Source organism: Scyliorhinus canicula, chromosome 13 (genome assembly GCF_902713615.1).
Source record: "Scyliorhinus canicula chromosome 13, sScyCan1.1, whole genome shotgun sequence".
Lineage (NCBI taxonomy): Eukaryota > Metazoa > Chordata > Chondrichthyes > Carcharhiniformes > Scyliorhinidae > Scyliorhinus > Scyliorhinus canicula.
The window spans coordinates 69,792,327-69,805,959 of NC_052158.1; the positions used below are offsets into that span (position 1 = coordinate 69,792,327).

General features: G+C 55.0%; 1 protein-coding gene across 1 annotated transcript in view; it reads left to right on the forward strand.

Annotated features, from left to right (window-relative positions):
- LOC119975806 (S-arrestin-like) overlaps nt 1-13,633 on the forward strand; it is a 98,230-nt gene that overhangs the window by 28,576 nt on the left and 56,021 nt on the right. The window contains exon 4 of the mRNA XM_038815677.1: nt 11,065-11,109. Coding sequence (XP_038671605.1) covers nt 11,065-11,109 — 45 coding nt within the window. The remainder of the gene's footprint in view (nt 1-11,064; nt 11,110-13,633) is intronic.

The following is a 13,633-nucleotide window of genomic DNA, read 5'->3' on the forward strand; positions in this document are numbered from 1 at the left end:
GCCCAGAAACTCAATCTCACCTACAATAAGGAGAAATGCATTTTCCGCACTACCAGATTAGCCATCCTTGGCTATGTCGTGGAAAACAGAGTCCTGGGCCCCGACCCGGACCGTCTGCACCCCCTCTTACAACTCCCTCTCCCTCATTGTCCCAGGGCCCTCAAGAGGTGCCTGGGATTCTTCTCTTATTACGGCCAGTGGGTCCCCCAGTATGCGGACAAAGCCCGCCCACTATTTAAGACCACACTCTTCCCACTGTCAGCAGATGCCCGCCGGGCCTTCAACTGCATCAAGGAGGACATCGTCAAAGCTGCCATGTGGGCAGTGGATGAATCCGTCCCCTTTCAGGTGGAGAGCGACGCCTCAGCGGTCGCTCTCGCAGCCACTCTGAACCAGGCAGGGAGACCAGTCGCCTTCTTCTCCCGAACCCTCTCCGCTTCGGAATTTCGACACTCCTCAGTCGAAAAAGAAGCACAAGCCGTTATGGAAGCCGTACGGCACTGGAGGCACTACCTTGTAGGTAGGAGGTTTACCCTCATCACCGACCAAAGATCGGTTGCCTTCATGTTCGATAACTCGCAAAGGGGCAAAATAAAAAACGATAAAATCTTGTGGTGGAGGTTCGAACTCTCCACCTATAATTATGATATCATATATCGACCGGGGAAGCTCAATGAGCCCCCAGATGCCCTGTCCCGCGGCACATGTGCCAGCGCACAAGACGACCGCCTGAAGGCTATCCACAATGACCTCTGCCACCCGGGGGTCACCCGGCTCGCCCACTACGTCAAAGCCCGAAATCTGCCTTTCTCCACCGAGGAGGTAAAAGCCATCACCAGGGATTGCCCGATCTGCGCGGAGTGCAAACCGCACTTCTATAGCCCAGACAAGGCCCACTTGGTAAAGGCTTCCCGACCCTTTGAACGCCTGAGCATCGATTTCAAAGGGCCACTCCCCTCGACCAATCGAAATGTGTACTTCCTCAACGTCATAGACGAATTCTCCCGCTTCCCCTTTGCCAACCCGTGCCCCGATATGACCTCCCACACAGTCATCAGAGCCCTGCACAGTGTCTTCACCCTGTTCGGGTTCCCCAGCTACGTACACAGCGACAGGGGTTCGCCCTTCATGAGCAACGAGCTGCGTCAGTACCTGCTCGACAAGGGCTTCGCCTCGAGCAGGACTACCAGCTACAACTCCAGGGGGAAGGGGCAGGTGGAGAGGGAGAACGCGATGGTCTGGAAGACTGTCCTACTGACCCTCCGGTTCACGAATCTCCCGACCTCCCGACCTCCCATTGGCAGGAGGTCCTCCCTGACGCGCTCCATGCAATTAGGTCCCTCCTATGCACCGCCACCAACCAGACCCCTCACGAACGGCTATTTGTTTTTTTTAGCGGCACTACCACGGGGGCTTCGCTCCCATCTTGGTTGAGGAAACCGGGCCCGGTTCTCCTCCAGAAGCACGTCCGGCAAACGCGGCCTGCCACGTGCGACTCGTGGGGGCTGCCATCTTGGACGCTATCTTCCTCGCCGCCCGACACGTGCGGCCGACGGGGGCCGCCATCCTGGCCACCATCTGCAACACCGCCCGACACGTGCGACCGATGGGGGCAGCCATCTTGGGACCACCCCAGCACCTCCGACCACGCCGGCTACCTGAAACTCAGCGCGGTCACCCTGGACCAGTCACGACCCAAACACCTCCAGAGCTCTATGATGACCGTCTGGGTAAATGGACACGAAACACCTTGCCTGTTCGACTTCGGGAGCACGGAGAGCTTTATTTACCCAGACATGGTAAGACGCTGCTCGCTTCCAATCTTCCCGGCGTACCAAACCATCTCCCTCGCTTCTGGGTCACACTCAGTGCAGATCCGGGGGTGCACTACCGCAACCCTAGCAACACAGGGTGTCGAGTATGCCGATTTTGAGCTATATATACTCCCTGACCTCTGCGCTCCTCTCCTGTTGGGACTGGATTTCCAGTGTAACCTCAAGAGCCTAACTCTGAAGTTCAGCGGGCTCCTACCCCCACTCACTGTATGTAGCTTCGCAACACTAAAAGTCGACCCTCCCCCGCTCTTCGCAAATCTCACCGCCGACTGTAAGCACGTCGCCAATGGAAGCAGGCGGTATAGCATTCAGGACAGGACTTTTATCAGGTCCGAGGTCCAGCGACTCTTGCGGGAGGGGACCATAGAGGCCAGCAATAGCCCCTGGAGAGCCCAGGTTGTGGTCGTCAGGACCGGGAAAAGAACCGGATGGTTGTAGACTACAGCCAAACCATAAACCGGTACACGCGTCTCGATGCGTACCCCTTCCCCCGGATCACAGACATGGTTAATCAGATCGCACACTACCGGATGTTCTTCATGGTGGATCGGACATCTGCGTCTCCAATGAGGCGATCTCGTCGCTCTGATCGGTTGCTGCTTTCTCTCGCTCCCTGATCGTTGCTTCCTGAGCCTCCAGCCATTGCTCCGTCTTTTCCAGCGCCACCTTGAAGGGGGCTAGGGTGTCCGCGACCACCGCCTTCGCCATTACCATCATCCCTAACTTGATGAGGTCTCTGTGCTTTAGGTGCTCCTGCATTAGGAGCTCCATCCACTGGCTTATTGGCAGGTAGTCTGGCACGTGAATCGGCGGTCCGGCCGTTCGGCTCTGACCAACTCCGTCTCAATCCGTGTCTTTGTCGTTGTGCCATCTCGTCTGTTCGTAGAAGTATTTGCGGGCTTGTCTTGGTAGCTGTGGTGATCTTGGAGGAGGTTGGGGGGGGGTGATGGGTGGTGGGGGGGGGGGGGGGGGTGCAAGTTTAATGGCTTATTTTGGGGCTAAAAGTGCCAAATTTCCATTTCCAGGAGGAAAGCTACCGTTCCTGCATCCACTCAACGCATTCAGTCACTGTAAATCTGGCCCTCAGGCTTTTTAGATGGGCGAAAACTCTTTTCACCGAGCTGTTGAGTCCCCTGACATTCCAGGTGACTATTCTGATGGAGGGTTTACTGTACCCCGCCTCCTGTAGGGTCAGCCATACTTACCACGTGGACGTGCTCCTGCATGCCGGGATTTTCCTTTGTTTGAGGACCATCCAAGATGGTCGCCGTTTCCTTCTTTGTTCCTGCCGTCCCCATGTGTGACCTGTAGGAACCAGTGCTCTGCCCTCCCCCCACCATCTAATCACCGACCTCACCCCCTGAACCTGTCTACCCTTGCCATCCCTTCTTCCCTTTCCCCGTAACCTTGTTTCCTCCCCCCCTTAACCGCCCTCCCTTTACCCTTCGTTCCCCCTCCTCCTGGTTCATTATTTTGTGCCCCACCCCCCCCCCCCCTCCCCCCTTGTGCCAGGCAGTCCTTCCTGTTTGACAGCTGCGCTGCGGACCCCCTTCCTCTTACTTCTGTGCACTAGCTTGATGGCTCCCCCCTGGGGGCAACTCCCTCTGGTCTCAGCCCGTTGTGTCTTCCCCTGCCCCCACCACATTCAGGAGCCAAGCCCACCCACAAAGTACGCCCATTCGCCCCCCCCACGGCCAGCCCACCCCTCACACCCATCAGACAGAGCACCGTGGCAGTGAACCGGTGTTTAATGTGAATTAATATTTCCAGGTTTGTGCCCTAACCCCTATAACTAAACTGTGTCCTGCACCAGTGCCAACTTAATGGTGTCTAATTTATGGCTTTACGGGCCAAACACTATGTCTTGGTGGTTTCCCCAGGCAATGTAGCAGGAGTGGAGAAGGCCTGCTGTGATTCCTACTGAGGCACTCTCAATTACGACGCGAAAGCGAGGTCAGTAATCAAAGGCTTTAATAAACAGAGAACAGGGCAGCATCCAAGGGAAGTGTGCTCGCAAAATGGAGTCTCATCTTAAATACTGTTTCCAGGGGGTGTAGCCAGAGGCGGAGTCCCCCAGGGTTCCAAGCCTCTTAAAGGGGCAAGGTATTAAAGGTAAATACCGATCATCACATTCACCCCCTGTTTAAAAAAAACACATAGTCCGTCGGGGGTGAAGTGTTTTAAATTATAAGTTCAGTCTTTGTGGTGGTCTGATAGTCCGTGCTGACTTTCGCTGCTCCGGTGGTGGCGCCGTGGATGCGGTCGGTTCCGATGGTGGTCTATCCGGGAGCACGGTTGACTGAGTCTTTGCCCGCCTTGGAGAGCGGGGGTTATCAGGAGTGATTAGGATGGTCGGTGCCGGTGCCGGCTGGGGGACAGGGGGCGCTATGGGGGGGGCGCTGTCGAAGTCGGCGGTCGGTGCGGGGCCGGGAGCGTCGGTAGAATTGGGGGTCGGTGGGGAAAAAGTCGGGGTCGGTGGGAGGGTCGGTGGGGTCGGTGGGAGAGCCAGCGGGTGCCAGGTCTCGCAGGGATACTGTATCCTGCCTGCCGTCGGGGTGTTCGACGTAGGCATAATGAGGGTTTGCGTGCAGCAGGTGGACCCTCTCGACTATGGGATCCGTTTTATGGCTCCACACATGCCTCCGGAGTAGGACTGGACCCGGAGTCGTCAGCCAGGGTGGAAGCGAGACCCCAGGGGTGGACTTCCTGGGGAAGACAAACAAACAATTGTGAGGGGTCTCGTTCGTGGCCGTACAGAGGAGCGACCTAATGGAGTGCAGGGCATCGGGTAGGACCTCCTGCCAGCGGGCGATAGGGAGACTCCTTGACCGTAGGGCTAGGAGGACAGCCTTCCAAACTGTTGCATTCTCCCTCTCCACTTGCCCGTTTCCCCGCGGGTTATAGCTCGTCGTCCTGCTCGAGGCGATGCCCTTGCTGAGCAGGTACCGACGCAGCTCATCGCTCATGAACGATGTACCCCGGTCGTTGTGAATATAAGCGGGGAAACCAAACAGAGCGAAGATGCTGCGCAGTGCCTTGATCACGGAGGCCGAGGTAGTATCGGGGCAGGGGACAGCAAAAGGGAAGCGGGACAATTTGTCGATGACGGTGAGGAAATAGATGTTGCGGTTGTTGGACGGGAGAGGCCCTTTGAAGTCCACGCTTGGTCGCTCAAAGGGCCCAGAGGCCTTTATCAGGCGGGCCTTGTCTGGTCGATAGAATTGCGGTTTGCATTCTGCACAGATCTGGCATGCCTTAGTCATGGCCTTGACCTCCCCTGTGGAGTAGGGCAGGTTGCGGGACTTGATGAAGTGGGCAAGCCGGGTGACCCCCGGGTGGCAGAGGTCATCGTGGATGGCTCTCAGGCGGTCCAATTGCGCGTTGGCGCACGTGCCGCGAGACAGGGCATCTGGGGACTCGTTGAGCTTCCCCGGGCGATATTTAATATCGTACGTATAGGTGGAGAGCTCTATTCTCCACCTCAGAATCTTGTCGTTCTTTATTTTGCCCCGTTGTGCGTTATCGAACATAAAGGCGACCGACCGTTGGTCGGTGATGAGGGTGAACCTCCTACCGGCTAGGTAGTGCCTCCAGTGCCGCACGGCCTCCACTATGGCTTGTGCCTCCTTCTCGACTGCAGAGTGCCGAATTTCCGAGGCGTTGAGGGTTCGTGAGAAGAACGCTACTGGTCTGCCCGCTTGGTTGAGGGTAACAGCCAGGGCGACGTCTGATGCATCGCTTTCTATTTGGAAGGGAATGGCTTCGTCCACCGCGTGCATGGCGGCCTTGATGATGCCGGCCTTGATACGGCTGAAAGCCGACTGGGCCTCTGCCGTCAGGGGAAAAACCGTGGTCTTAATGAGTGGCCGGGCTTTGTCCGCATATCTGGGGACTCACTGGGCGCAATAGGAGAAAAGCCCCAAGCACCGTTTGAGTGCCTTGAGGCTACGGGGGAGGGGGAGTTCCTTAAGGGGACCCATGCGGTCGGGGTCCGGGCCTAGGACCCCGTTCTCCACGACGTAGCCGAGGATGGCGAGCCGGGTTGTGTGGAACACGCATTTCTCTTTGTTGTAGGTGAGGTTGAGGGCCCGGGCAGTCTGGAGGAACTTCCTCAGGTTTGCGTCGTGGTCCTGCTGGTCATGGCCGCAGATGGTGACGTTGTCCAAGTACGGGAAGGTTGCCCGTAAGCCGTACTGGTCCACCATTTGATCTATCGCCCTCTGGAAAACGGAGACTCCGTTTGTAACACCAAAGGGTACCCTGAGGAAGTGAAACAGCCGACCGGCTGCTTCAAAAGCCGTGTAGGGGCGGTCCTCTGAGCGAATAGGGAGTTGATGGTAGGCCGATTTGAGGTCAACCGTGGAGAATACCCGATACTGGGCGATTTGAGTCACCATTTCAGCTATGCGGGGAAGTGGGTAAGCATCGAGTTGTGTGAAGCGGTTTATTGTCTGGCTATAATCCACTACCATTCGTTGATTTTCCCTGGAGCGGACTACCAATACTTGAGCCCTCCAAGGGCTGTTGCTGGCCTCTATGACCCCCTCTTTTAGTAGCCGCTGAATCTCTGACTTGATAAAAGTCAAGTCTTGGGTACTGTACCGGCGACTCTTGGTGGCGATGGGCTTACAGTCGGGAGTGAGGTTCGCGAAGAGGCGGGGTGGCGCAACTTTGAGTGTCGCCAGGCTGCATACTGTGAGTGGGGGCAGGGGTCCGCCGAACGTCAGTGTCAGGCTCCAGTGGCTGCACTGAAAGTCGAGGCCAAGCAGCAGGGGGCGCAGAGTTGAGGAAGGATGTAAAGTTTAAAACGGGAGTATTTCGCGCCTTGAATTGCGAGGTCCGCGACACAATACCCCGTGATTTGAACCAAATGGGACCCTGAGGCGAGGTCGATAGTTTGGGAGGCGGGGTGGATGCGCAGGGAGCAGCACCTTACCGTGTCTGGGTGGATAAAGCTCTCCGTGCTCCCAGAGTCGAATAGGCACGTAGTGTTGTGGCCGTTGATTCGCACCCGCATCATCGAGTTTCGCAGATGTTTCGGCCGCGATTGATCAATCGTGATCGCTCCTAGGTGCGGGCCGTCAGAGTCGGACTCACAAAATGGCCGCCTGGAGTCACAAGATGGCCGCCGCCGCCGGTCACACGTGTCGGTTTTCGAAGATGGCCGCCGCCAAGATGGCCGCTCCCATGACTCGCACGAGGTCGATGATGCGTCAGAAGTGGGCGTGTCCAGCTGCAGCGCGGCCGCGTTGCGGGGTCTGTGAGGCCGGGAGTTTGATTTCTGGGCCTGATGAGGGTTTCGTTTGTGGCCTTTGGGCCCAGCCAGGCAGGCTTTTGCGAAGTGCCCTTTCTTCCCGCAGTCGTTGCAGATCGCAGATCGGGCCGGGCAACGCTGGCGTGGGTGCTGGCCTTGCCCACAGAAATAGCATGGGGAACCCCCGGAGTGAGTGGATCGTCGCGTGGCACAGGCCTGTAGCGTAGCCGAGTCTGGAGGGGATCGAGAGGGGTTTGCAAGGTCCGCGGAGTATGTACGGAGGTTACGGTGGGCCGTTTCGAGAGAAGAGGCGAGCGTTACCATGCCTTGGAGATCCTTCGCCCCGTCTTCTAGGAGCCGCTGCCGGATGTACGAGGACCTGATGCCAGACACAAGGGCGTCGCGGATATGTAAGTTCCTGTGTTCTTCAGCCGTCACTGCTTTGTGGTCGCAGTTCCTCGCGAGCGTGGTGAGTCTTTCCACGAACTCGTCCAGCGTTTCCCCGGAACGCTGGCTGCAGGTTGAGAGCAAATGTCTGGCGTGTACTTCGTTAGTAGTTTTTATGAAGCGTTTCTTCAATATTTCGATCGCCGCCTCATAGGTCGTAGCGGTTTCGATCATGGCGGAGAGTCGGTGGCTCACCAGGCCATGTAGTAAGTGCAGCTTGCGAGTGCTGTCGACATCAGACGGTGAGGAGTCCAGATAGTCCTCGAAACACCGGAGCCAATGTTTAAAAATTTCCGGGGCTTCCGGCGACCTGGTGTCCAGGTTGAGCTTCTCTGGTTTCAGACCGCTGTCCATCTTGATATGTTCTGTTTATTAAATTGAGGCACTCTCAATTACGACGCGAAAGCGAGGTCAGTAATCAAAGGCTTTAATAAACAGAGAACAGGGCAGCATCCAAGGGAAGTGTGCTCGCAAAATGGAGTCTCATCTTAAATACTGTTTCCAGGGGGCGTAGCCAGAGGCGGAGTCCCCCAGGGTTCCAAGCCTCTTAAAGGGGCAAGGTATTAAAGGTAAATACCGATCATCACACCTACCCTGCAACCTGGGCATTGGCAGACATCTTCTGGGCTGACCAGGCCTGGGTGGACTCAGCTGCTGCTTACGTATCTTGGGTGGCATTGTGCCGTCCCGTTCTGCCTGCTGCCCACCAGATGCACAGGGACAGGAGAAAGGGATATGAGGTGCTGCCATCTTCCAGGACCTCCTCTGCAGGAGTTACCGACACGGGCCCTGTCACCTCCGCGATGGCTCTGAGACTACTCCATGGGGTAGAGGTACGAGCAGAGCTATCCCCTGAGGCTGCGCCACCACTTGGCACTGCCAGTCCTGGGGCCCGCTCTGGCCTCGACCACAGTCCGCAAACTCACAGCCATGGAGCACAAGGAGTGGACCATCTCCATCTGGGACAATGCCACATCACGCTGTGACTGTGCCACCACCTTCTGGGTTTGTGTTATATCAGCCAGTAACTGGGCCACCTCCGTCTGTGTCTGCACCACGTCAGCCAGCGCTTGGGCAATGCCGCCATTGTTCCCAGCCAGTGCCTGCTGTGACTGGGCCACACTCAAGAGTGCCATTACAAATTCCAGGTGGCTATGGCACATGGTGGCCTGTGAGATAGCAACCCTGTCTTGGGCCTCGGTCAGCGCCTGAACAGAATGTCCCAGGCATTGCCATGCTGATCCATAGACGAAACCATCGCCCCCAATGCCTCCACTGCAGACGCCACCTGTGCGGTGTTGGCCTGGGGGGCACGCATTGTCGGCACCCCCTTCTGTGGCTGCATATGGTTGGACTACTCAAACTGCACCTGCAGGTGCTGGATGCGTGCCGGCAACCCCTCATGTTGACCCTGGCTCTGCATCTCCACGATCAATGGGATTGTCCATTCCAGAAGCCCAAAACCTGTTTGGACGGCAGCAAATTCCTGGAGTCGGCCCCCATGGGTGTTCCTAACTCCACCTGTTGTCTAGGATCAGCTGTGAGTGTCACAGGAGCTTCTTCACTAAAGTGCCCAACCGAGGTGAGTGTTTCTGGGATGATGGATTGGATTGGATTGGATTGGATTTGTTTATTGTCACGTGTACCGAGGTACAGTGAAAAGTATTTTTCACTGGGGTTGGAGACAGCTGTGACGGGAAATCTGTGTCATCCTCAAACTCGGGCTCCGGGATGTCCTGTGTCTCAGGTGGAGGGCTGGTTGCGGAGCTGCTCTCGTCATCAGTGCTTGGCTCAGGGGGGTGGGGGCCTCCAGCTGTGGCACTGGCTGGGGGCGGCGAATGCCAGATGTACCCGCCCCATCACCAGCTCTGCTCCGCTTCCCTGCACGAATCTCCTTGCTCGTAAGTCTGGATCTTCCTCTTCCGACTTTTACAATTTTTCCGACTCCGTGGCTGTTTCGAATGCATTTCCTTGGATGGTTGTTAGTTTGATCTGAGGGTGGGGGAGTTTTTGTTACTTTGGTATCTGATTTGCGGGTTAGAAAGGCCTAAATTGAAGTTCTCGAGGGAGAGCCAACTTTCGTTTGACCGCTCAACACATTGCCACCACCGGAAATCTTGAATAATAGATTAACCTGAGCCCTCCACAAAACATTACGTCGCCAGCATTAACTATCCTGAATATAAAACAGCTCCAAATTAATACATCTATATAAGACACACAATGTAATATTTTTCCTGGGCTGGATTCACCGGTCGCCGACGCCAAAATCGCGTTCAGCAAGCAGCCGGAGAATACGAGTTCCCGACCAAATGGGGTGCGGCGCCGCTTTCGTGATGCTGTGCCCCTCCAAAGTGGCTTACTCTACAAGTATGTCGCGCGCCATAGCGACGGACTCAGGTTGTTGCCTGAGGCCCGCCCCCTGATGCTCCGTCCCCGACCAGCCGAGTTCCCGGCAGTGTGGGTCTCTCATGGTCTCACCCGTCGGGAACTTAGCGAGGCAGCTGCGGACTCAGTCCAGCGGCACCACAGTCGGGAGAGGGCCCATCCGCAGGCGGGGGAGGGGCGGGGGGGGGCGGACATTATTCAGGGCTGGGGGCACTTTAGGGGGCGTGGTCTGGGGTGCGCGAGCCAGCCAAAGGTGGGGGGGAACTATTTTGTGGGCAAGGTCTGCGAGCGGCCGGTGCCATGTCGCATGGAGTGGCCGTTTCAGGCTGCCGCTGTGCGCATGCGCGGCCACAGACCCGGCAATTCTCCGGGGCGTATCGGTAGCTAGAGCCGGGTGCTCTACGCTACCCTCCAGTTAGCCCCAAGCAAAACGGGGAACAGGTGGCCGTTTTGCGCCATTCTTTATGGCATAAAATGCCACCGTTCCCACGCCGGCATGGAGACATAGCCCCAGATTTGGAGAATCTAGCCCTCAATCTAATTCATCCCCAGTTCAAACTATCTTCAATGTAATCTTTCTTCAATAAAACCCATTACAACATAATCCAGCCCCAAATAAGAGATCTCCAACATGACATATCCTCAATGTACATCTCTCAAATAATACATCTGTATAATGCAGGGTGAATTCCGGATTCTATCGATGTGACACAGTCACTATGTTGATTACTGGCAGGCAGGTAGTGGCAGTGCCAATGCCTGCTACCAATCCCACCCGCACTGGCTTTCTGACTGATATCATTGAGGAAACTGAACGGCCCATTCAGGTTGCAGTCTGTGGCACTGCCTACCACAGGATTAGCAGTGGGCTGCACCGCAAGGCACGCCACGATTTTTGGATGGGAGGCCTGTCACTGATTCTGGGCTGAGTCACAGTGGTTAATAAGAGGCCAGGCACTCGGGCTGGTGTGGAGCGATCAACAGTGTGTCCCTGAATTTGTTATTAGGAGATGTGGGGCTGTTAATCCATGAATTACACAGTGTTCCTGAGCTTGTTAATGAGGCCAGTTGGAGCAGAATGTACAAGACAACATGGCCAGGGCTGGTTTCAGCAACTGATTTTGTCTGATTTCCCTGCAGATGGCACGCTTGTATTGGATACTGGCTACATAAAGAACAGGAAAGGTGAGAAATCCTTCTCTTTGTTGAACAAAATAATAATCTGAACTGCCTTCACAGATTCTTGCCTTTCTGTAAATTTTGAGTCTAGAACGTAGAACATAGAACATACAGTGCAGAAGGAGGCCATTCGGCCCATCGAGTCTGCACCGACCCACTTAAGCCCTCACGTACACCCTATCCCTGTAACCCGATAACCCCTCCTAAACTTTTAGGTCACGAAGGGCAATTTATCATGGCCAATCCACCTAACCTGCATGTCTTTGGACTGCGGGAGGGAAACCGGAGCACCCGGAGGAAACCCACGCAGACACGAAGTGAACAGGCAGACTCCGCACAGACAGTGACCCAGCGGGTAATCGAACCTGGGAACCTGGCCACAGTGCTATCCACTTCTGCTACTGTGCTGCCCTAATCAGAGAAGAGGTACACTGAACCCTCGCAAATACACTAAACCACCGCAGATACACTGAACCCTCACAGATACACTGAACCATCGCAGATACACTGAACCCTCGCAGATACACTGAACCCTCGCAAATACACTAAACCACCGCAGATACACTGAACCCTCACAGATACACTGAACCACCGCAGATACACTGAACCCTCACAGATACACTGAACCATCGCAGATACACTGAACCCTCGCAGATACACTGAACCCTCGCAAATACACTAAACCACCGCAGATACACTGAACCCTCACAGATACACTGAACCCTCGCAAATACACTGAACCCTCGCAGATACACTGAACCCTCGCAAATACACTAAACCACCGCAGATACACTGAACCCTCACAGATACACTGAACCACCGCAGATACACTGAACCCTCACAGATACACTGAACCCTCGCAAATACACTGAACCCTCGCAGATACACTGAACCCTCGCAGATACACTGAACCTTTGCAAATACACTGAACCACCGCAGATACACTGAACCCTCGCAAATACACTGAACCCTCGCAAATACACTGAACCTTTGCAGATACACTGAACCATCGCAGATACACTGAACCCTCACAGATATACTGAACCCTCACAGATACACTGAACCCTCGCAGATACACTGAACCCTCTCAGATACACTGAACCCTCACAGATACACTGAACCCTCGCAGATACACTGAACCCTCGCAGATACACTGAACCCTCGCAGACACACTGAACCCTCGCAGATACACTGAACCCTCGCAGATACACTGAACCACCGCAGATACACTGAACCCTCACAGATACACTGAACCCTCGCAGTTACACTGAACCCTCGCAGATACACTGAACCCTCGCAGATACACTGAACCCTCATAGATACACTGAACCACCGCAGATACACTGAACCCTCACAGATACACTGAACCACCGCAGATACACTGAACCCTCGCAGATACACTGAACCCTCGCAGATACACTGAACCCTCGCAGATACACTGAACCACCGCAGATACACTGAGCCCTCGCAGATACACTGAACCACCGCAGATACACTGAACCCTCACAGATACACTGAACCACCGCAGATATACTGAACCCTCGCAGATACACTGAACCCTCGCAAATACACTGAACCCTCGCAGACACACTGAACCCTCGCAGATACACTGAACCCTCGCAGATACACTGAACCATTGCAGATACACTGAACCACCACAGATACACTGAACCCTCGCAGATACACTGAACCCTCGCAGATACACTGAACCCTCGCAGATACACTGAACCCTCGCAGATACACTGAACCCTCGCAGATACACTGAACCCTCGCAGATACACTGAACCCTCGCAGATACACTGAACCCTCGCAGATACACTGAACCCTCACAGATACACTGAACACTCACAGATACACTGAACCCTCGCAGATACACTGAACCCTCGCAGATATACTGAACCCTCGCAGATACACTGAACCATCACAGATACACTGAACCCTCTCAGATACACTGAACCCTCTCAGATACACTGAACCCTCACAGATACACTGAACCCTCGCAAATACACTAAACCACTGCAGATACGCTGAACCCTCGCAGATACACTGAACCACCGCAGATACACTGAACCCTCATAGATACACTGAACCCTCGCAGATACACTGAATCCTCTCAGATACACTGAACCCTCTCAGATACACTGAACCCTCTCAGATACACTGAACCCTCACAGATACACTGAACCCTCGCAGATACACTGAACCCTCGCAGATACACTGAACCCTCGCAGATACACTGAACCCTCACAGATATACTGAACCCTCATAGATACACTGAACCCTCATAGATACACTGAACCCTCACAGATACACTGAACCCTCGCAGATACACTGAACCCTCGCAGATACACTGAACCCTCATAGATACACTGAACCCTCATAGATACACTGAACCCTCATAGATACACTGAACCCTCGCAGATACACTGAACCCTCGCAGATACACTGAACCCTCACAGATACACTGAACCCTCGCAGATACACTGAACCCTCGCAGATACACTGAACCCTCACAGATATACTGAATCCT